The sequence below is a fragment of the Artibeus jamaicensis genome, unplaced genomic scaffold (assembly GCF_021234435.1).
Source record: "Artibeus jamaicensis isolate MK-2021 breed Jamaican fruit bat unplaced genomic scaffold, CSHL_Jam_final contig_387, whole genome shotgun sequence".
Taxonomy (NCBI): Eukaryota; Metazoa; Chordata; class Mammalia; order Chiroptera; family Phyllostomidae; genus Artibeus; species Artibeus jamaicensis.
In genome coordinates, this window is record NW_026521812.1 from 25,775,793 (window position 1) to 25,801,518 (window position 25,726).

The following is a 25,726-nucleotide window of genomic DNA, read 5'->3' on the forward strand; positions in this document are numbered from 1 at the left end:
TTCAAAGTGACTTGTTATATTTTGCATTTTTACTGTTAACCTGCTTATTATACCTGCTAAAACTTAAGCAATGCCACTTTGATTTGTCTACATAATTTAAATATGCTTACAATCCTCACGTAAGGCAAGGAAGGACTTCTCTACAGCTACATCACATTCAATATCGTCAAAGGTAAGCGTTGCACCACTACACACTGGTCCTTCAGTGTGCGTGCCACGGAGATGCTCGCAAACTCTGGTGGAACTCCAGCTGAGCTGTACAGGACTGGTGGCCCAGCCCCGGTCATGAGTCCTTCTGCCCGGCCTGCCGCTGCAGCAGCAGCTGTCCACGTCTCCTACAGCAGGACAAGTGGGGGGAGGGGGCTGAGACTGTTCACTAGAATAGGTCTCAGTTGAGCCGTGCTATTTTCTTCTTTTTCTTTCTTTCTTTGATTATCTGAGCTTACACCAAACTGTATTTGTCAATGTTAAGCATTACAAGGAATTGGTACCTTCTTAGAGATGTTTCAGAAATATACCCATAACATCTATAACCAGGATGACACCAAAATGAATTTCCATGACTGAAACCTGAAATACTATGACTGCTCCCTAACCAGTTCATTGACAGAACTGAGGACCGTGGCACGTTTGTCCCGGATCCGCCATATAGGTTACTTCAGCTGAGTAATGAAGGGAACTCGTGTGAGATCAATTTTATTGTGTAAAATCCTTCTAGTTCTCTGGTAGGAGAGGTCTGGTACCTCTGTCTCAGGCTCATCACTCTAGTTGCCTCTCACCAAACACTCACCAATATATTCAAGATCAAACATATCGGGCAATTCTGAGCACCCACTTAGTTTACCCTTAACCCTGGCATTATATTCATATCTCTGACGTTTTGTTTGTTTGTTTTGGAAACAAGTCAGATAACTCTCCAGGGGGAATAAAAATAGCCACCAAAATATATACCAAACAACTGGAGTTTTCCTCCAAGGTCTTCAGTAGTAAACAAGGAGAGCCCTTGCTCAAAGTGATGGTTAAAGGGACTGATTTGGCCAAGGGAGCTGCTGTTGCCACAGTCCCCTAGGAAACCTCACAACATGTAAAAGATAATGAGCCAGTCACAAAATACCACTGGAAACAATTAAGTCACTACATTTTTACATTGCCCTCTCCCCTTCCTTTCTCTTAATAGGCATCTAATTTACAACATATGAAATAAGGACATTGAAATATCGGCACAGAAGTTACACATTCATTGTCTTTTCTGGAGTTATGCTTCCTGGATTCAGAAAAGCTCGTGGCAGTCAGAGGCAGACAGAGTTAAGGTACTGCCTTCAAAGGGGGCGCGGGCACTGGACAGTGACAAGAAAAAAGGCAATCCCAAACTTGGGGGAACTAATTATTTAAAAACCTTTAGTACCATGTGATTGGCAGCTGAGATCTGAGTGTCCTTTGGTTCACACAAAAGGTAACAGTCATGTTTTTATTTTTGTGTAATATAAAGGGAGTGATATTTCAAGAAAAACTCCAGGGGTTGTTTTTAAAACCATCTAAAAGGCTTCACACAAGTGTTTAGTTCTCGGGGATGTCAAATTCTGGGAGGGAGGGTGTGTGCTTGTATCTCTATACACACATATGTGAAGACAAACTCTCTTTACATATGTGTGTCTACATCCCTATATCAATCCTTCTACACACACACCGGACTCAGGCTCTCTCCCTCTCACACATGCACAAATAGATATACATAGTATCTCATTCTCTGAATTACATAAAACATGACACCCTGCTCAAATGTAATTTGCTTAGAGTGATTTGTCTGTTTAAAAAAAATTCACAGTTCCTCAACAGTAGTTAAAAACCCCAGGTCAGTTGCTGTCTGTGAAATACTGTTCCCCTGTATTGGCATGAGGTAGACTTCCCAACCGGGGAAAGAAAACAATACATTAAGAAGAAGGGTTATGTTTTTTTCCTTTTTTGAACAGAAGGCCCCTTTTTGCTTTGTTCTTCGGGTGCTGCAGACGACTTCATGGAGGAAGCTTCTTGAGGTGACCTGCCGGGCCGTTCTGAGACCTCGGACCTGGCCTCCTGAGGAAATGGGGGTGATGCACAGCCGTGCCCTCCCACCACCTCCCGCGGGAGCGCCGACGTGCATGGCTGCGAATCCGCTTCCTGTCTTCCCTGAGAACTGACGGGCGGCTGCACAACAGTTTTATGTGGGCAGTTTGCCACCATGTGCGTGATGCTCTGACAGTAATGGCACTTCTTTGGCTGAGGAGGTAGACTACATTCCTTAGCATGATGATCAAGGCCACCACAGTTGTAGCATCTGCAAGAAGAATAACAAAAACAGCTTAGAGGTAGGGAGTCCGTGTCAAACGTTATTTTGTGTATGTAAAAAGATACCAAGAGGCACACACTGTCAATGAGATCACCTTATTTTAATGTACCTTCTTAATAAGTACACAATGCATTCACCATGCCAGCTGCTTCAAAGGCCATCATCACCAAAATGCACCGGCAGAGTGACAGAGCTAGTTGCACTCAACACACCAGTCAATGTAACACATGGAAGCTAATGAATGACTTCCATCTAGAAATGACCCCTTTTAAAGACCTGACAGGTTATTGTAACAAAACAGTTTAGCCCACTAGAGGGCAGCCAATGCTCGACTACAACCACAACACCCCCCCCCCCACAGCTTTAAAAGATAGTTAAAAAATACAACTTGACAAAATAAGGCAATGCGCTTAGCAATTGGAAAACTTACAGAGCAACTTAAATGTTATCAGTTTAACATATCTTTGGGTATTAATTATATTGACTATGGAAACCAGTTGAGTGGAAGAGTTTTTTTCCTTTGTACAAATTAAGTAATGCAGTGAAATTTGATATATACGGAAATCAGATGTCTATGGTGAACGATATCTGGTAAATTACCAAGTAATTTTGGAGCAATATGGTAAGTATCTGAAGCAGAAGAATGCTATAAAAGAAAGCTTCTAACTACTTAGGTTGAATTTAAAAAGGTTAGGATAGTTCACTGATGGAAAGAATTTACTTTCTTCACCTTCTGTAAGAAATTGTTTTCTCCTAGGGTAATTATTCTAAATTGAGATAAACATAAAGCCCTCCTTAGTCAGTATTTAAGCACACACTGGGTGCATAGCTTTGTATTAGATGTTTGAAAATTTGACTCTGCTTCTAAAATCTGAACAAGTTAAATTATTTGGAAGATACATGCTCAATTTCAGTCAGATTCTCTTCTAAAATTTTATATTAAAAACAACAAAACGGCATAAAATGGAGAAAATAAAATTTTATAATCACAAATGTTTTTAATCTACTTATGAAATATCTTACGGACTTTCTATTTTAAATTTATTTTCAAATACATTGATGACATGTCATAATTCTCATTATGAAGCATAAACAATAGGTCACAAAGTTTTTAAAAAAGGGCAAAATAAGTGGTAACTGTGAGAGTCAGCTTAAAACTATTATGACAACAAAATAATTATAATTAGATTTGTATGAGAGTAACAAGCTTAATAACTTACATTACCATATATTTTAAAGACAAACTAGTAAGCTAATACTAACCTACTGAGCAGTATATGTAGGATACTTGGTATCTTATTTTCTAGGATAAGTTATAAAGAGTGAAATTTTTATTTGGCAAAAACTGGGAAAACTATAGCCTGCCTCCCCAGTTATCAGTGGTACCTAACAGACTCTAGAATGATGAATTCACAAGATGGGCTTTTATTCTTTGCAATATTAACAGATACTTACCTAGGGGAAAAATATACCATATTATCAAAAATTAAAGGGAAAAACCAAGGTAGTACTTTTTCTAGTTCAATTATTAAATTGTGTAATTACATGCCTTAATATAATAAATAAAACTTTGTAATTAAAACTACAATGGAGATTCACGATCATTTCAGCTGTGTTTTAAAAGATAATGCAAAATTAAAGAATAAAAATCACTAATGCTGAAAATTCAGGTCTCCAAAATAATACTTAAAAAAGGGCATCTTTCGCAAATACCATCTTTCAAAAGTAACCATATTTCTTATAATAATGTTTTCCCATATAGCTCTCTTCTGTAACAGGTAAGTGAATTCTTAAATTAGCCCATCTCTAAAGTATCTCCTTTGACTTAAATTCACTTTCTTGAGGATAACATCCACTTAGGAGCTCATTTTCAAAGAAAGGGAAAATGGGTTAAAGCCTGCAGTAATAGAGCAGGCTCTCCCGCGGCCACATCAATTTCCGCAGCCACTGGTACACACACGTTGTCCAATTTAGGGAACCATTCTGCCCACTCATTTACCACGGGCCTGATGTCAGGATTCCACTTTCACAAATGGGGTCTTCCATCATATTCTATATGGGCATTTACCATTACATTTGGGTTTTAAAAGTTATTTTAAGGATACTATATAATTTTGGTTTCCCTGCATTTTGACTTGGATAGTTAATTCACCCCTCCCCCTCCCATCTTTTCAGATATATGCTATCATTAGGCCGACTGCCTTCCACTCTGAAAAGATTTGCATTCAGTGGTATACATATGCTCAGCCTTTAAAGAGGAAGAGTGGTATTTATTCTCTTCTATTTAATCATTCAATGTCAATCACTCTTACTAAGAGTACAGATCACAAACCATTATGAAACCCCTTCCTTCCCAAAGGACTGACACCAAAATGGAAATGTTCAGTTACCTTTCAGCTCACACAGGCTACCAGGCCACATGCTCCACACACGCTGTACCTGGCACTGGTCTCCCAGGCTCACCCTCCACACCTCTCCAAACACGGCTGCTTTTGTTAGTTTGAATGAACCACACTGTGGTGTGAACATAAAAATGGCATGTGTGCACGTGTACAGCTATAAGCTTAAAAAATACGGGGGTGGTAGAAAGCATGTATACATACACAAAACGTTTATTCTTGTGTTATCATTTATTGCACTATTTATTTGTATTACAAATGTAAACCTACTTTTGCCCATCCCTGTATAAGGGCAGTGACAAGCAAAATACTATAGACAAGTAAACCAACCATACTCTGTATGCATTCTGATAACCCAACTAATGTGAAGTAGTTTACAAAATGATGAACCAGTGGCACAACGGATATTTTCTCATATATTGAATATAAAGATAAAAATAAAATGTTCAAATTATCTTCAAAGGTTATCAAATTCTCCGAGAATTATTACTCTCTTTAATTCTAAATAGAGAAATATAGGATTCTAATTACATATTACTTTTTATAGGATGTTTAACATGGGAAACAACCATATTGGAGCCACTTTTTAAAAAGAATATCAAAATTTTTAAAAGAAAGAAGAAAGCGAACAATTGTTATATTAGCACCTAAAATTGCAAAATAAATAAAAACAAATCTTTTAGACTTACATCTTCAGGAATATTTAATTACACCTTGAAATAAGTAATTATGAGTTTTATAAACTAAGCCCAAATATGTACATTAATTAATAGGCTAACCAAAATATATCCAAAGTGTTCAGGATTCCGTAGTAAAAATTGAAACTCTGATTAGGAAATCAGAATTCAGATCTCCTGAAGTCCTTGAAGAACTTATTATTTTGGGAGTCTAGAACACCAGATAAGTAAATTGTATCAGCAATAATGGAACTGAGCTCAATTAAAGATCACTAGATTATACAGACATACAGACACACGGATTTTTAAATACTTCAGTAGCTTAAATGAAACAATTCGTTGACTGTGTATTTCCCCTGGATCCCACAAGTGATTTTTAAAAATTGGGCAGAGGGGTAACAGCACAGATAGAGAGCCAGATTTGCCTGTCTACAAATGTAGTGGAGAAAAACGTAACTGAGGTGCATCTAAGTATTTGTAAAGTATTAGTTTAATAAGAACCTGGAAACTTAAATTTGTATTTTTGGGGGTTTGGTGGAGCCATTAAGAATAAAAATGCAACAATTTGTAAGCTTTTCAAGAGAAAAGATATATTAAAAGAACAGTAAGTAAAGCAATATCAGGGAGAGAGCATGGAATGGATAAAAATTGCAAGATACAGGATGGGAAGAAGTGAATATTAGAAAGGAGCACATAAAAATCTCTGGAAAAGTGAGAGAAAAAAAAATCAATGCAGTTTCCCAATGGGAGGCCAGAGGAGCTAAAGAAAAGCCAGATTGGAAAGCATTTCAGAAACTACTTTGGGACAAAGATAACTGACTCTAAAGAGATTGTTTATCATTTTAATCTTGATACAGTCCCACTAAAATCCAGAACTAATAATACTAATAACTTTCATCAAGTCTATAGTTTTCAATCATAATGTGTCTGAACACTTGTTATCTAATTCGTGTGTCAATCAACCAAAGTGTTGGATCCAAGCCTCATGGTGGTGGTGGGAGGTGGATGGGCAGAAATGCCATCAGAGAACCCGAGACAGATCGGGAAAAGGAAAGATCCAGAGTTTAGCTTCTTCTATAAGCAACCTGCCCAATCTGTATTTCCTGAGGGTAAGAAAGATTCTAAGACCAGGCTTCCAGATGAATGCCCCATTTTGTTCTGATATCTCCCAAACAATCTAAATTTATACTTAGGTGTAGTTTGCTCACAGTACACAATCTGCTCCAACACATCAAGAGGAGAGTTAGAAAACTTTGATGAATCACAGAGCTGGAAATGCCTTTCAAGACAGTGCACATGTTTTCTGACCTCTATCAAAGCAACCTATTCTTTATGTGAATTTATGCTTTTTTTCATTTCCTCCTTCTTACATCCAAACTCCTAAGACCATAAAAGCCAATTAAATACTAAAACACTTAAGTAAATTGTTACAGATTCTTCCTAAGTACAGTGGTAAAAATAGTATTCAGTTTTCAAAAATATTAGTGGTGATTCTATGGCCTTTTAAAAAGGTTCTTATGGAACAACTACATACATAACAGAAAAATTATTTATTTTTATCTTTTGAAATACAGAAGTCCATATCCCCCTCAATTACTTTAATGCTAAAAATAAAATGATCTATACACAACACGGCTGAACATGTTAATGGAATTAAAATGATAATAGGTTTAATTTATTGAGACTTTACTATGCTCCAGACACTATGTAAAAGGTTTTGAATGTGTTATAGAATTAGTCCTCCCCCAAATCCTCTGAAGTATTACAATATCTACTTGTACTGATGAAAATATTGAGACTCAGTTTCTATAGAAGGAAATTTTAATGGAAAATAATAAATTTTACTTGTATTTTAATTATGTAAAAACATCACACCTAACAACATTGATGTAAATTTACTATACTTAAGCCTAAAAATATATAGGGCCCTGAATTTAAGAGGCCAACACATGCACACAGATTTGAAGTAGCTCTTTCTTCAGATTTGGGTTTCTGCTCCATTACCACATTGTGGGGAGGTGAGCTTCTTTCTGTGTGATTAAAGGTTGAAACTAGTCTGGTCCAGACTTTTCACTATCACTGCCCAGTTTTATTTCTTATACCCTTCTTGTACTTTCTATGTCAAAATATTTTGTCTAAAAAGTTAGTGATCAACTTTCCATTCCCTTTAGTCATCTGTTTATGACTGTAAAGCAGAATATCAGGTTGTCATGCTATAGTCAGAGCTATCCAACTGACTCAATGAAATCCCAGGCAAAATAAAGCAACTTGACACTTTGGTCAGCCCATAAAGTCACACTGTGTGCAGATGGTCTTGTTAGGCCTTGAAATAAATATTGCATTTGGATTTTCTATTATTGGAGCAAATGCATATTAAGACTGCTTCTCTTGGAGGGCAATATGACATATTTCAAAATATTTATACACATACCATCTGACCTAGCAACTCTACCTCCAGCAATTAGCCCTATGGGAATAATCACTAGTAAGCACAATGATTTTGGTACTAAGATATTAACTACAGTGTTGTCCATATTGGCAAAAAATAGAAAAATTAAATGATAATGTTAACAATAATCATAAATGCTTATAATCAAACACAGTAGTCTGGCTACAGAGTCCATATTCTTTTTTTAAAAGATTTTATTTATTTATTTTTAGAGAGAGGGGAATGAAAGGAGAAAGAGTGGGAGAGAAACATCAGTGTGTGGTTGCCTCTCATGTACCCCCCACTGGGGACCTGGCCTATAACCCAGGCACCTGCCCTGACAAGTTCGAGAGAATCGAACTTGTGACCCTCTGGTTTGCAGGCCTGTGCTTAATTCACTGAGCTACATCAGCCAGGACCAGAGTCCATATTCCTTACCACTAAGATGTAAGTATATGGAAACAAAAAATAAATTAAAGTACATTTGTACCAAGAAACACTGCAGGCATTAAAAGGAGTGAAGTAAAAGAATATTTTAACAATGAGGTGGATCTATTTGTATTAACTTGGAAAGATCTCCTAGAAAGTAACCCCCCCCCACAAATGACAGAATAATATATAGATGTAATATAATCTTATCTGTTGCAAAAAACACTATATAAAAGTAGTTGTATGCATTTTTAAATGCACAGAAAAACCACTGGAAAGATAAACTATAAATTAATGGTGGTCACATCTGGTGAAGAGAATAGAGTTAAATAAGGTAAAGGGGAATTTCATTTTTACTTCATAAATTTTAATGATTTCCTTTTTAAGTAATAACTATATATTATTTGTGTAATTAAAAAGAAAAAGGAGCAATTATAAATCTTCACTTCCATTTTTTAATATGAAGTTCATTATTACTGTTAGTTATCTGACAATGAACTTGTATACCAAATAGTTCTAGAATCATCTTAAAGCTTTTAAAAAATACTAATGCCTGGGTCTTACTCCAGACCAATTAAATCAGAATCTCCAAGGCAGAGTTCTAGGCATCAGTACTTTTTAAAAAATAGTTTATTTTTTATTGTATTTTTCCATTACCATTTATTTATACCCCTTACGCCCTCTTCCACCTCTCCCCACGCCTCTCCCCACAACCACCCCCCACAACCACCACACTGCTGTCCATGTCTGTAGGTCCTTTTCCTTTTCTGTCCTTTTTCTTTTTTGCTTGAACAAAGCTTCCCAAGAGACTAAAGTGTGAAGTGCCTTGAGAACCACAGCTGTGTACAAACCCAGGTTCTGCACCAACAACCTTACCAAGGGATTACTGTATAATCTCAGCCATGAAGGATGTGGTACAAACCAGTAAATACATCTCCCAAAATACTGTTTCAACAGATCAGTGATGCCTCAAAAAGGAAAAAGAAAAGAAAGAAAGAAGAGCGGGAGGGAACAGGGCAGGAAGGAAAGGAGGAAAAAGGCAGAAAGAAAGGAAAGAGGGAAGGTATGTATGCATGTTTCATTTCCTTACTGGGAACGAAAAATGACTCCCTAAAATTTCTGACTGTGGTCACACAAAAGCCCACAACCTTTTACTATCACCAATCCTTGCTTATTTCTGGAAGGAAAACACTGCAAATCTACTGAGTTTGACTTCAGAAGTGATTTCTTTTTCTGAGGCCATTATTCAGTTCTTAGTTCATCAATCAAAGACGGGTTCAATGTGTAGTCGCCCATGTCATCAGAATGGGTGATAATTTATAGCTCTTGAATCTATTGATGCTTTCTCTAAACTTCAACCATCATTACCAAATAACTTTTATTGATTTCCCATAACAACTCTTTTAATTCTCCACCTTCCGTTGCTTCCATATAAAAGTTTTCAAAATCATTTACACTTGTTTAGTATGGATATACTTATTTAATAATCATTTCTCCTAACAGCCAAATTCTGTTGGCTTTGAAGTAGAAAATTACTTTCTTATATATGTAGATACCATAATAACATCTCTGCTTTTAATAAAATCTACTAGCCATGGGATTTTAAAAAGCTTAATACTAAAATCACATATTGTCTAAAAGAGTGCCACTGATAAAGTAACTACTTCTCACTCTGTCTTCTATGCTTAGAGCATAAGCAAGTCCATACTAGGTGGTCTACATCCTGCAGGGTAAGTTGGCAATGTTATATTTAAAAAGCAACATTTAGTCACTGTAATTGACATTCTGTTCTTTCTGTTGCACAGTAAATGAGAGATGTTTGGATGATTCTGTATCGCCTAGTTCTGCTCATAGTAAGCAAGGGCCAATCTATTCTGGCATGAAGCTAATGTGCATTCCAACTCTAGAACTTCTGGCAGTAGAAATGAATAGTCTGTCTCCTCCAAACTTCAGTTTTCAGATCATTTACTGCAGTTATCTGGGATCTATATTCTGTTCAAAGAGAGAGAGTGTGTGTGTGTGTATGTGTGTTTTAACTTACTAACTACTGTTCAAACCTCATTATATGATTCCATGATGAGAAATCATCTCAGTACCTTATGTGTTAGTGGATTCAACTACTTAAAATACTGATAAATTCAATAAATTCAAATGAAAGGCAGAAAAATACAGGCACTTAATATCTACCATATGTACAACTTTGTACTAGATCCTAATGAACTGTATGTGAATCATTATTAGCTGAATGGTAAGACACATAGTTACACATATTTTACCTTGTCTGATCATGTCTTCTGACTGCTTTTTGGACTGTCTTATGTTTATTAGTTCTTGGATAACTTTCTGATTAATGCCATAGACTGTCATCTACATTGTAATGCCAGCTAAAAAGGCAACGAATATTTTGAAAACCAGCTAAAATACATATCTTGAAAATCAGCTAAAAAAGCTCTATTCACAAACCTTTCATCATCTCATAAAAACAAGGTAAGATGGAAAATGTGGGCAATGGATATATGATGAGTGGCATGCAGGGTACCAAGAGAAGTCAGGATTGAACACACAGCAGTTTAAAAAGAGGACATGGAAGGGACCATAGATCGTCGGAGAAATGGGGGCAATGATTTTTATGGTTGGCATGATTTCGCAAGTCATTCTAAGATGGTATGTTTTTCTTGATGCCACATTGAAATTTTTTTTACTACTAATAAACATTTGGCCAGAAGCAAAGGAAATTTTAAAACAGAAATTTTGTCATGATTACTTTATATGTAAAGCAATAGTTTGTTATCTGGAGAACTGAATGTAAATATCCAAACAGTATATGAAAGAATTCAAATACATAATAAATAAAATTACTTAGATATTAAAAAAACCTTAGCCTTCCTAGCCATGGAAGAGCATATTCTTTTTTAAAAATATATTTTATTGATTATGCCATTACCGTTGTTCTATTCCCCCCTTCATTCCCCTCCACCCTGCACACCCCTCCCCCATCATTCCCCCCTTTAGTTTATGACCATGTGTCTCAAGTTCTTTAGATTCTATATTTCCCGTACTATTCCTGTCCTCCCCCCATCTATTTTCTACCTACCATCTATGCTACTTATTCTCTGTACCTTCTCCCCCCTTCTCCTTCTCCCCTGTTGCTAACCCTCCATGTAATCTTCATTTCTATGGTTCTGCTCCTGATCTAGCTGTCCTCTTAGTTTGCTTTTGCTTTAGGTGTGGTTGTTAATAACTGTGAATTTGCTGTCCTTTCACTGTTCATCTTTTTTATCTTCTTTTTCTTAGGTAAGTCCCTTTAACATTTCATATAATAAGGGCTTGGTGATGATGAACTCCTTGAATTTGATCTTATCTGAGAAGCACTTTATCTGTCCTTCCATTCTAAATGAAAGCTTTGCTGGATAGAGCAATCTTGGATGTAGGTCTTTGGATTTCATGACTTGAAATACTTCTTTCCAGCCCCTTCTTGCCTGTAAGGTCTCTTTTGAGAAATCAGCTGACAGTCTGATGGGGACTCCTTTGTAGGTGACTGTCCCCTTAGCTCTTGCTGCTTCTAGAATTCTCTCCTTCATTTTAATCTTCGTTAATATAATTATAATGTGCCTTGGTGTGTTCCTCCTTGGGTCCAACTTCTTTGGGACTCTCTGAGCTTCCTGGATTTCCTGGAAGTCTATTTCCTTTGCCAGATTGGGGAAGTTCTTCTTTATTATTTGTTCAAATAAGTTTTCCACTGGTGGCTGTTCCTCTTCCCCTTCTAGTACCCCTAAAATTCGGATGTTGGAACATTTAAAGATGTCCTGGAGGTTCCTAAGCCTCTCCTCATTTTTTTTGAATTCTTGTTTCTTCATCCTTTTCTGTTTGGTCATTTTCTTCCTTCCTTCCTTCTGGTCCGCTCCCTTGTTCTGAGTCCCAGTTTCCTTTTCATTACTATTGGTTTCCTGTGCATTTCCATTCATTTCAATTAGTTTAGCCTTCATATGTTCCTCTCATTTGTGACTAAAATCAACCAGTTCTGTGAGCATCCTGATCACTAGTGTTTTGAACAGTGCATCTGAGAGTTTGGCTATTTCTTCATTGCTTAGATTTATCGGCTCTGAGGCTCTAAGTTGTTCTTGAGCCATGTTTTGATCTGTTCGTGCCTGTTAGGTATTAGAAGCAGAGCCTTAGATGTTGACCAGGGCGGGGCCATCCAGGTCACTGGTTTGTGACACTGTATGTGGGGGCAGGTCAGAGAGGGACAATACCAGTCCCCTCTGCCGCTTCCCGTCACTGGGGCCTGCACGGTCTGTCTCACCACTCGCTCCTTCACCAGTTTATCTGTGTGTGAATGTGTGACCACGATCAGCCCTCAGTGGGTCCCCCCGCTACTCCACACCTGGGATCCACCTACGGCTGCTGGTTCACCTGGGTCTCGCACCTGGGTCGGTCGGGTGGCTCTTTAGTGCCCGACCCTGCTCTGCTGCTGGTTCTGCCCCTCTTACCGGTTTGGCTGAAGGGTTCGTTATTGTCAGACTTCCATATAGTTCAATTTTCTGTGGTTTTGGCTGTGTTTTTGTTGCTAAAACTTTGTTGTTTTTAGACTTGGTTGTGTGAGGAGGCAGAGTGCTTCCACCTACACCTCCATCTTGGTGGAAGTCTGGAAGAGCATATTCTTGTTTATTGGCAAAGCTGTCAGCATTTAATTGGTATCAGATTATGACTTGCACAAGTAACATTCTTAAATAAATAAATAAATAAATATTTTTAAAAACCCTTAGGAATACAGATAATAACTGCAAAATAAAAATGTGACCAGTTCATGTTTTATCATGAACATACTCCTCTGTTAGACATACTCCTCTAACATCCTCCTCTGTTGGAATGCAGAAAGAAGAGCCAATATGAGAAATTTCGAAGAACTTGTACACAGGTCAAGGATCAATTTCAGTGGCCTGTCAGAGGAACTGTGCAGAAGATTAGGCAGCAGTTCTAGGTGTGCAAACCAACTGTTTGCAAGCTGGAGGCAAAAGAGGGCAGTTTAAAAGATGATGGATGCTACCTTAATTTTACCCAAATGAGTTATTATTATTATTATTTAGTCAAATGGGTAATTAAAAGCTTTGAAGGAAGTTACCATGACTGAGTTGTATTTGATGAAAGTAATAATGTTGGTAGTGTGAGTTTCTATGAACATCGAGTGTTAAAAAACCTCCTTAACTGTTGTACTACTAAATTAATATTACTACTGAATTGTTGCTGTATTACTGAATTAGTGAGAACTATGTGCACACTTTCCACCTAAACAAACAATTTCATTAATAGCATGAAATTTTCTATAAGGGACCCATTGTCTTAGGGCACACTATTTTGCAGGATCTTTCTAAAACAGACCCTCAGGATTAATTCACGTGCAAAAGGCAAAAGGAGTTTGTGCCAAACCTTCTCTATACTTACTCAGGGATTATAAGGAGTTAAAACTAATGTGCTGAAATCACCAAGGAAAGGCTCTAATGATCGATAAATCTGATCTATTCCAGCACCAGCTGCTGCGGAAGAAAATGATGAAGTACAGATGAGAAGTAAATGACCTCTGTGCACTCCCCCCCGCCCAACTGGTCTTTCTGTGACTCACTTTATGCTGCCCTTTACCAAGAATCAGCAGTTCTTAAACTGTTCGTCATGTAGGTAGGTAGGTGACAACTGAACAAGGAACATTGCTACTATGAATAACCTCCATAAACTGTGATATTACCTCCTCTCTGCAGGTCTGATTTTGAAAACTGAAGCTTAAGGTTAAGTCATGTAAGGTGTTCTTGGCCTTGGGGCTATTTCTCCCCAACTCCTTACTGTCTGCAGTTGTCCTTCATGTCATCCAGCCTTTTATATGACTAAAGCTTGATGGTCACCCTGCTAAGGAATCCAGCAGACCTTTTCTCTGATCATTGCTCCTTTAAGGAAGTCTTATTTCCCCATTTGAACATTTTAAGTGTGAACACATGGCCACTTATATAAAAAGAGACAGCTGTCAACCAAGGATGGAGGTAAAAACTGAAGGTGGAGGTATGAGAAGAGCAGATAGGTCCTTGGATGGAGACAGGACTGTTTACACACGTCCAAATACCTTAATGTTACCCATTAGGACTGGATTCTACACATCATACAAATTTATGTCCATATGGTATACGCCCAAACTAGCTTGTCTTAAAGCCAGTTCCTTGAGTATTTCAACCATAGAGTTTCCTCCTCTATGAAAACTTTGATCACCCTTTGATTTTTGACTGGTAGAAATTTACATGAAGAATCTGGTTTATTCTCTCAGTAAGACAAAAGAAACAGAGCCACTGAATAATTCTTCTATTTTTTTCTAACAAATCTTGAAAAATATCCTGGCAGGTATGCTGAAAACAGGAAAAGTTATTTGGATAATACTATTTCGACATCAGTTTCCATACTGCATTGCCCCAAGTATTGTCTGCTTTTCCCAGAAGATATGAAAGACTTCAGGAAACAGCACTTCTTTGTAGTCTTTTTTCTTTTTAATTTTTCATTGAACACAGTTGAGAATTCAGAATTTTTCATTTTCTGTCCTTAATGGCAAATAGAAGAAAATTTCCAGAAGATGTTTCACAATTGTTAGAAGAATAAGAATACAAATACAAAGACAGACAACAGCACCTCAGACTCTTAACCATGATGGTGAAATTAACTGGATAAGCTGTAATTCAGGTCATGAGTCTTTACATAAGGTAGTATCTGAGATACATGCATATTTTCCTCAAACTCAGGAATCAAAGAGTGAACAATATATTTCTAAGACAAGAAGGAAATTTGTTATCCAGTTGGGGTAGATGGCATCATACAATATTTTAAAGAAATTTTTTAAAATATATTTTATTGATTATGCTATTACAGTTGTCCCATTTCCCCCCCCATCCCATTTGCCCCGTTTATTCCCCTCTACCCTGCACACTCCTTCCCACCCAAATTTCCCCCCTTTAGTTTATGTCCATGGATCATACACGTAAGTTCTTTGGCTTCTACATTTCCTATACTATTCTTAATGCCCCCCCAGTCCAGTGTATTTTCTACCTACTATTTACGCTACTTATTCTCTGTACTTTTTCCCCTCCCACTTCTCTCCTCATAACCCTCCATGTAATCTCCATTTCTGTGATTCTGCTCCTGTTGTAGTTGTTTACTTAGTTTGTTTTGTTTTTGTTTTTAGGTTCAGTTGTTAATAGCTGTGAGTTTATTGTCATTTTACTGTTCATATTTTATCTTATTTTTCTTCGATAAATCCCTTTAACATTTCATATAATAAGGGCTTGTTGATGATGAACTCCTTTAACTTGACCTTACCTAGAAAACACTTTATCTACCGTTCCAGTGTAAATGAAAGCTTTGCTGGATAGAGCAATCTTGGATATAGGTCCTTGCCTTTAATGACTTTGAATACTTCTTTCTAGCCTCTTCTTGTCTGCAAGGTTTCTTTTGAGAAATCAGCTGACAGTATTATGGGAAATCCTTTGTAGGTAACTGTGTCCTTTTCTCTGGCTGTTTTTAAGATTCTCTCTTTATCTGTAATCTTGGATAATGTAATTATGATGTACCTTGGTGTGTTCCTTCTTGGGTCCAAGTTCTTTGGGACTCTCAGAGCTTCCTGGACTTCCTGGAAGACTATTTCCTTTGCCATTTGGGGAAGTTGTCCTTCATTATTTTTTCAAATAAGTCTTCAATTTCTTGGTCTTCCTCTTCTTCTTCTGGCACCCCTACGATTCAGTTGTTGGAATGCTTAAAGATGTCCTGTAGGTTCCTAAGCCTCTCCTCATTTTTTTTGAATTCTTGTTTCTTCACTCTGTTGTGGTTGAATGTTCCTTTCTTTCTGCTCTAAACCAGAGCAGAAAGCTGCTCTGATTTGAGTCCCGATTTTGTTATTGTCATTGTTGGTTCCCTGTACATTTGCTTTTATTTCACTTTTCATAGCCTTCATTTTTCCTCTAATTTGCGAACATATTCAACCACTTCTGTGATCATCCTGATTACCAGAGTTTTGAACTGTGCGTCTGATAGGTTGGCTATCTCTTCATTGCTTGGTTGCATTTTTTTCCTAGAGCTTTGATCTGTTCTTTCATTTGGGCCATTTTTTCGTTTTTGTCTCAGCATGCCTGTTACGTAGTATGAGGCAAAACCTTTGGTGTTCATCAGGGCGGAGCAACCTATGTCACTGAGTTGTGACACTATATGTGGGGGAGGGGTCCGAGAGGGAACAGTGCCACTTGCTGGGCTCTCTGCTGAATCTCAGTCTCTTCCCCTGCTTCCCACAAGCAAATTGGGCCCTTCTGGTGCTGATTCCCAGGTGGGTGGGTTTGTGTACCTCATAGGACCCTGTGGGTCTCTCCAATGAACTCTCCTGTAAGGCTGGGAGTCTCTCCTACTGCGGCTGCAATGCTCACAGGTGTTTTCAGTCAGAGGTTTGAGGCTTTATTTCCCCGTGCTGGGGTCCTGGGTTGTGCGGTCTGTCTCCCGGTTGTTCTTCCTGGTTTATCTGCACATGAATGTGGGACCACCCAGTCCGCCAGCTGCCTCTTTGCTGTGAGTCCTCTCCTACAGGTCTGGATGAATGTTTCTTCTTTTAACTCATTGGTTGTTTGACTTTACCATACAATTTGAGTTTCTGTCAGTTCTGGGGGTTTTTTGTTTGTTTTTAAATATGTTGTTGTCCTTCTTTTGGTTGTGCGAGGAGGCACAGTGTGTCTATCTATGCTTCCATTTTGCCCAGAAGTCCTTTTTTTTTCTTTTAGAATAAATTTTTGCTAAAAGGGCAATGTAACAGTACTTTCACCTGATATAGTTTAATAGGTGGGCAAACACTAAAGGAACTGACTGAAAGGAGGTAAGTAGCAGAGAAATGAACAAGCTCATTGAATTAACCAACCTAGTCAATGTTTAGAAATAAAAATATTTTGCTATTATAGGCTGAAGAAGTGACCAAGTACTCTAAATACTCATATTAACAAAAATGAAAAGCTTTTATTTTTTTGTTTTTGTTTTAATTTATTTTTTATTGATTATGCCATTAGTTGTTCTATTCCCCCCCTTCATTCCTCTCCACCCTACCCCCCCGTCCCGACCATTACCCCCCTTTAGTTTATGACCATGTGTCTCAAGTTCTTTAGATTCTATATTTCCCATACTATTCTTGCCCCCCATCAATTTTCTATCTACTATTTATGCTACTTATTTTCTGTACCTTCTCTCTTTCTATCTACTGTCTATGCTACTTATTTTCTGTACCTTCTCCCCCCTTCTCCTCCTCCCACTCCCTATTGCTAACTCTCCTTGAGATCTTCATTTCTATATTTCTGCTCCTGATCTAGCTGTCCTTTTAGTTTGCTTTTGTTTTAGGTGTGGTTGTTAATAACTGTGAATTTGCTGTCCTTTCACTGTTCATGTTTCTTTAACTTCTTTTTCTTAGATAAGTCCCTTTAACATTTCATATAATAAGAGCTTGGTGATGATGAACTCCTTGAATTTGATCTTATCTGAGAAGCACTTTATCTGTCCTTCCATTCTAAATGAAAGCTTTGCTGGATAGAGCAATCTTGGTTGTAGGTCTTTGGAGTTCATGACTTGAAATACCTCTTTCCAGCCCCTTCTTGCCTGTAAGGTCTCTTTTGAGAAATCAGCTGACAGTCTGATGGGGACTCCTTTGTAGGTGACTGTCCCCTTAGCTCTTGCTGCTTCTAGGATTCTCTCCTTCATTTTAATCTTGGCTAATATAATTATGATGTGCCTTGGTATGTTCCTCCTTGGGTCCAACTTCTTTGGGACTCTCTGAGCTTCCTGGATTTCCTGGAAGTCTATTTCCTTTGCCAGATTGGGGAAATTCTCCTTTATTATTTGTTCAAATAAGTTTTCCACTGGTGGCTGTTCCTTTCCCCCTTCTGGTTCCCCTATAATTTGGATGTTGGGGCGTTTAAAGATGTCCTGGAGGATCCTAAGACTCTCCTCATTTTTTTTGAATTCTTTTTTCTTCATCCTTTTCTGTTTGGCCATTATTTGCTTTCTTCTGGTCCACTCCATTGATTTGAGTCCCAGTTTCCTTTTCATCGCTGTTGGTTTCCTGTGCAATTCCATTCATTTCAATTAGTTTCGCCTTCATATGTTTGTCTAATTTGTGGCTATAATCAACCAGTTCTGTGAGGATCCTGATCACCAGTGTTTTAAACTGTGCGTCTGAGAGTTTTGCTATTTCTTCATTGCTTAGATTTATAGACTCTGGGGCTTTGAGATCTTCTTGAGCCATTTTTGGTCTGTTCTCGCCTGTTAAGTATGAGTAGCGGAGCCTTGGACTCTCAGGTCGTTGGGTTGTGACACTATATATGGGGGCGTGGTCAGAGCGGGGAAATGGCGACCCCCTCTGCTGTTTCTCGCTGCTAGTTGAAGAGCAGAGCCTTAGGTGGTTCACCAGGGTGGGGCCACTCAAGTTGCTGGGTTATGACGCTGTATGTGGAGAGCGGGGAAATGACGGCGCCCTGTGCTGCCGGGGGGGGGGGGCCTGCTCAGTCCTGTAGTCTCACCCCCCACTCCCTCGCTTGTCTATCTGCGCAGAAAGCGCGACCACAGTCAACCCGAAGCCCTGCTCCCTCGCTGTTTCCCCGCGGTCGCTCGCTGAGTCGCTTACTAGGTCCAACCCTGCGCCTGGGTTCCGTGTGCCCAAGTCCGTCTGACCGAGGTTTTCTGTGCAACCCCGCTCCGACAGCTGCTGGTTTCACCACTCTTACCGGTCAGGCTAAAGAATTTGTTGTTACCAGACTTCCGAAAAGTTCAATTTTCTGTGTTCTGGCTGTGTTTTCTGTTGCTAATATTTAGTTATCTCTAAACTTGGTTGTGAGAGAAGGCACGGCATCTCTACCTATGCTTCCATCTTGGCGGAAGTCCAGTACCACCACAAAAATGAAAAGCTTTAAAAAATTAGTCATACCAAAAAAAATGAATGAATTGTATTCTCATGAAAGTAGCATATGAAAATACTCTTATCGTACCACTAAAAAAACAATGAAAAATATTTTTTCAGGAAAAAATATTTTAAAAACATCTTCTGAAAATGCACCTTTTCATCAGGCAAGCATGTAAGGAATGCTTAGAAATGAAAAATAAAATGAAAGCCAAAAACTCGAGTGGTAAAAGTAGGGCCCTGAAACAAACTCTTCCCTGGAGGTATCTACAGACGCCTGTAAGACAGTGCCCAATAATGCCTTTACGTTCTGATGTTGTAAAAGGGACGATGGAGGAAACAAAGCCTCGACCCCGTCTGGAAGTTGGGAGTCTAGGAAGACACCCTGCCTGTAGAGCTACAAACCCTCCTCCCAAACTGCACTCAAAATGTAAAGATAAACAGGAAAAAACACTTGCCTGAAGAAAGGGAAAATCTTTTCTAGCCCCGACATGGGAAGAAGAGAAAACAAATCTCCCCTTAGAACTTATAACCACAACCCAGACTGTGCCTGGTGTGCTGACGCAGCTCAAGTGTGGATGTGGCATGAGCTGAGGTTATTATTAATGTCTCCCACGGGGCACAAGTGCTTCCAGGCACATGACAAAACAAACACACCCACACACATAAAAGTCCTTGGGAAAAAATGTACTTTTCAATCAAGCCAGGAGTCAAAGAATCCCAATAGATTGGTTAAAAAAAATCATGAAAGACATAAGAAAATAGGATACCATAAACTACAGCCAGAAGAATCAGACCCAAAGACCTTGGGTCTTTAACCAGACACAGACTATAGAAAAAGTAAATGCTGATATGTTTAAAGCAACAGTTCTTAACATTATCAGGCCAATTCCTACTTTTTATAATAAATATTTTCATAATGCCCCTATTCCTATCCTGAAAGAAATTTTATATGTACAGATACATATATATACACACACACAGCAGTGGGCAAAAATAGGGTTTTTTTGCCTTTGTGACATTCTTCTGAGTTAATAAAACTATTGTAATATTCATAACCTGCATGCCTTTTTCCATAAGAACAGCTATAAACCTACTTCTGCCCATCTGTGTGCATATATTACACATATACATAATCTTAATGATAATATATGGCAGGAGCAGGGGAAATACATATTTCAATAAAAAATGCAGTAACAAAACCACACTAGAAGACATAATGAAATTGTCAGTGCTTGTACTTGTTTATGATAAATACATTTGGATTTCACAGAAGCCATTTCATACCAAGTAGAAGAAAATAACAGGGGTACAGGAGAATACGGGGATAATCAGTATGAATGTACCTATCTATATACAACAAGTGAAAGGAAAGTCACCTTAACTGAAGGAGCATAGCATGTCAAGACAAATTTTAAAACAATATTAAAAAATAAAAATATATAATACTCCTCAAATGAGCTAGACCTATTTCAAAAGTGCAGTATCCAGTGTGGTAGACAATAGTGATGAAGTAATGAGGAAACATACCAGGCATCTTTTAACTCCACCACATACTGAGACATAAATTCAGTGTGAAGCACACAAAAAGACCTTGGAAACCACTATTATTTAATAGCTGATGGGAAATATATGATGGATTGAAAAACAAAAAAATAAGCCCTGGCTGGTGTAGCTCAGTGGATTGAGCACAGTCTGCAAACCAAAGGATCGCAGTTTGATTCCCAGTCAGGGCACTTGCCTGGGTTACAGGCCAGTTCCCAGCAGGGGACGCATGAGAGGCAACCATACATTGTATTTCTCTCCCTCTCTCCTTCCCTTCTCCTGTAAAGATAAATAAATACATTTTTTTAAAAAGAAGAAAAATGAAAAATAATTATAAAAAAGGTTAAAAAGGAAGCGCTTTTAGAAACTACTATAGTAAGGCTGAAAAATACCTTGCAATCCCAAAATAAATTATTTCTTCATGTCATTCTTTACCATATAGATTCTCTATCTCTGTGTTACAAAAAAAAATTAAAAATACATAGGTTCAGTAGACTTCTGACCATGACAGACTTACTGTTATTAGACTTCCTCTTCTTTAGTAAACAACTACAGAACTGGAAAACATATATGAATGAACTGTTTACAGACACTGAGTGGAACAATAGGCAGTGGAAAGCTGTAGTAATTTATGGGGGGGAATGTTTAAAGTAAGCACCAGGTTTGACCTGACTTTCTGCCTGAGTAGACTTCAGGGACTAAGTAAGGCTCAAGAAGTTGGAAACCAAGCACAGTACAGTGGTGTCAGAGAGCCAAAGAGGTACAGATTTGAGTTCAGGGTTCATGAGGCAATTTGTGGGACAGACTACTGGAGAGAAGAGATCTGTGCAAAAGAGAACTGTCCATACTGATACACAGAGTGAAAGTAGAAAACAGAAGAGAGACTTGTTTGGTGCAGAAGTAAACAAGTATCCAAGGGCGCGCCGTGCTGGGAGGTATCAGCCAGAGTGGAGAGACCACAATGGATTCCAAATCCAGCACTTTGGGCATTCGGTCGAAATCTTAGTAAGCTTGTGAATACCTTGTGAATAAGGAAGAACCATACCCTAGAGGAAGGGTCACACTCCAGGACTAAACATAAAACCAAAACAGAACTACACTAAACTAAAACAAGGCTGGCAGAATAAAAGTCTCCCAGTTGTTCAACTGCCAGTCAGAACGAGACTCAACATCTTGTAAAGAAGATACAAAGCCAGACTAACTACAACTTATCAGCCACACATTCTGCATACACTTAAAAATATTAGTAGATATGTAAAAAAGCAGGAAAAACCAACCCATATTTAAGGGAAAAAAAGCAATAAATAGAAAAGACCTTGAAGAGACCCAAAATGTCTAAAATAGAAGACTCAAGACAGCAATAATAAAAATGTTCAACAACATAAAGAACACAATGAACAGTTGGGAATGTTTGCTGAACAAATATAAACAATAAAAAACAAATAATCTAAAAATTCTACAACCGAGAAGTTGTAATATCTAAAATGAAGAGTTATTGATTGGATAACAGCACATCAGAAACCACAGAGAAAACAGGCAGCGAATTTAAGGACAGATTACAGGATAATTGGGCCTTTAACAAAAGACTGACAAATACGAACACAGCCTCTAGGACATGCAGGACAGCGTAAAATAGTGCGATGTGTATGTGAAGTTGGAGTCGCAGGAGGAGAGAAAATGGTGCAGAAAAAAGCTTGAAAAAAGGCCAAAAATTATCTAAGTTTTATGGGAAGATCCTGTATCAACAGACAGAGAAAGCTTATAGAACCCCAAGCATGATAAAATCAAAGAAAATTATGCTATGACTCATTATAAATAAAATACTAAAAGCCCAAGTAAATAAGCAAGGGGAAAAAAGACATACTATGAAACAAAGAAATGAATGACACTTAATGTCTTCTCAGAAATAATAAAGGTCAGGCGAAAACAGAACACCTTCAAAGTATTAAAAACAAACAAACAAACAAACAAAAAACTCGCTGAAAAAAATATGAACCGCACACTTTCACAAACAGAAATGCTGAAGAAAAAAGGTTCTTTAAGTTAAAGGGAACTGTCACTGCATGGAAATTAGATGTATACAAGGGAATGAAGAGAGCTGGAAATGCGATGTGTACTTAAAAACATAAAACACTATTTTCTAGTCTTAGTTCTGAGGTAAATGCTAATTTAAAGCAAAAGTAATAACAATGAATTATGGATGTATAATATAGTAAATATATAGTACAATAGTACAAAAGATAACATTAGGAATTAATATAAATTATACTTTTAATTAAGATTCTTACATTTTTTAGCACATTGAAACAATATTAACCAAAAAGAAATCAGAAAATAAAGAAAAAAGAAACAAACAAAAAACAAATGAGAAAAACAGAAAACAAATAGCAAAATGGAAGACTTGTGTCTAACTATATTGATAATGAAATAGAAATGGTCTCAATGCTCCAATCAAAGGGCAGGGACTGTCAGATTTCATTTAAAAATTAAAACCTAATTATATTTTGACTACATGAGACACATTTTAAATGTAGTCATAGAGATGTTAAAAGGAAATAAAAAATAAATCATGGAGACAATAATCATAAAAAACTTGGTGTGGCTATATTAGTATCAGGCAAACAATACTTCAAAATGAAATATATTACAAAAGATGTGGGAAATTTCAGAAACACAGAGGGTCGGTCCATTAGAGAACATAATAGTCCCAAATACAAGTATGAATGAAATGAACCTGCTATTAACTGAGTTTCAAAAAGCAGGAAAACAAATACTGTCAGAAGTCAAAGAAAAAATAGATCCAGAATCATGGCTGGATTTTAACACTCTCAGTAATCAATAAAACAGGCACACACAAACATAATATAAAATATGTGAGCTACACTATCAACCACAATTATCTAACAGACACTATATGGGTTGGCCAAAAAGTTTGTTTTTTTCCCATTAGATCGCTCTAGTAGTGCTTAGTCGTCTGTAACTTCCTTCAAAACAATTTTGTTAGATTGTATGTGACAGCTGTCATATCAGCCTATATTTAAAAAATAAAACTTATCAGCCCTGGCTGGTGTAGCCCTGGACTGAGTGTGGGCCTGTGAACCAAAGGGTTGCAGGCCAGGTCCCTGGTGGGGAGGAGGGGCATGTGAGAGGCAATCACACATTGATGTTTCTCTCTTTGTCTTTCTCCTTCCTTTCCCCCTCTCTAAAAATAAATAAATAAAATCTTAAAAAAATAAAAATAAAAAATAAACATCAAAATTAGTGAATTTTTGTGTAGCCATTTTAATATTGAAGATGGAAGAAAATAAGCAACATTTTTGGCATATTAAGCTTTATTATTTCAAGAAAGTTAAAAACACAACTGAAATGCAAAAAAAGATTTGTGTAGTGTATGGAGAAGGTTCTGTGACTGCTGGAATGTGTCAAAAGTTGTTTGTAAAGTTTTGTGATGGAGTTTTCTCACTGGACAATGCTCCAAACCAGTTAAAGTTGATAGTGATCAAATAAAGACATTAACTGAGATCAGTGGTGTATCACACAGGAGAAAGCTGACATACTCAAAATATACAAATCAATAAGGTTATTGGTGAAAATGGAAAGTGTCTTTTACAGAAAAATGTAAATTTACTTTTTGGCCAATCCAGTAGAACAATATACTCAGTATCTGCAAATATGTATTCCTCTGAAGTGAACATGAAACATTGTTCAGGATAGAACATACCTGGGAGCATAAGTCTAAAGAAATTTCAAAAAGTTGAATTGTATAGTATGTTTTCTGATTACAGTGGAATCAAGTTTAGAAATACATGACATACAGAAAACCTAAAATATTTTAGGAATTGCGTAATACACTTTAAAATAACACTTAGATCAAAGAAATCACAAGAGTAATAAAAATGAAAACAAAAAATGTTAAAAATTTGTGGGATGCAGCAAGAGAAATACTCAGGAGAAACTTAAAGCTTTAAATGTTTATATTAGAAACAAAATGTTTAAAAAATCAGTGGTCTAAGTCTTTATTTACCCTAAGAAGCTAGAAAAAGAGCAAAACAAACCCAAAGTAAGTTATCCGAAGTAAATAATTAAGAGTAGATATCAAAGAGATAGAAAGCAAACAATTGAGAAAGTCAACAAAGCCCAAAACTGGTTTGAAAACATTGTTAAAATTAATAAACTCTCAGTAAGACTGATAAAGAAATGAGACAGGAGAAAGACTACTGGTATGTTCCCTGTGCTGTACTTCACATCCGTGACTATTCTGTTACTACCAATTTGTACTTCTTCTTCCCTTCACTTTATTCACCAGTCCCCCAACACCCCTCCCCTCTGGCAACTATCTGTCTGTTCTCTGTACCTATGACTCTGTTTCAGTTTTGTCTGTTTATTTTGTTCTTTAGATTCTCTGTATAAGATCAAATGGTATTTGTCTTTCTTTGATTTACTTCACTTAGCTTAACACCCTTCAGGAGTGTCCGACCCATTGCCTGTGGGCTGCACGCAGCCCAGGATGGCTATGAATGAGGCCCAATACAAAATCATACACCTACTTAAAACGTTTTTTTTTGCTCATCAGTTTTCATTTGTGTTTGTGTATTTAATGTGTAGCTCAAGACAACTTTTTTCCTTCCAGTGTGGCCCAGACATGTCAAAAGGTTAGACACCCCTGCTTCTAGGTCCATCCATACTATTACAAATAGCAAGATTTCATTCTATTTTATAGCAGAGTAATATTCCATTGCGTATATGTACCACCACTTTGTAATCCACTCTTCTATTGGTGGGCAATGGGTTGCTTCCGTAGCTGGCTATTGTAAATAACACTGCAATGAACACAGAGGAGCATACATTCTTTTGAATTAGTGTTTTGTGTTTCCTCAAATATATACCCAGAAGTGGAATCAGTGGATCATAAGGCAGTTCCATTTTCAACTTTTTGATAGCATGGGGAGTATAATCACTAATATTATAATAACTAGT

At 37.4% G+C, this 25,726-nt stretch overlaps 1 protein-coding gene and 1 non-coding gene across 4 annotated transcripts in view; one reads left to right on the top strand and one right to left on the bottom strand.

Moving 5' to 3' along the window:
- Positions 1-1,853: 1,853 nt before the first annotated feature.
- LIN28B (lin-28 homolog B) overlaps positions 1,854-25,726 on the bottom strand; it is a 115,905-nt gene continuing 92,032 nt past the window's right edge. For all 3 annotated transcript variants that reach the window (XM_053664920.1, XM_037158975.2, XM_053664921.1), the window contains one exon: positions 1,854-2,314. In XM_053664920.1, coding sequence (XP_053520895.1) covers positions 1,945-2,314 — 370 coding nt within the window. In that variant the 3' untranslated portion in view covers positions 1,854-1,944. The remainder of the gene's footprint in view (positions 2,315-25,726) is intronic.
- Positions 12,887-12,985, top strand: LOC119059443 (small nucleolar RNA SNORA24). Its single transcript, XR_005084409.2, has one exon. It is a non-coding gene; the product is annotated as a small nucleolar RNA SNORA24 (small nucleolar RNA).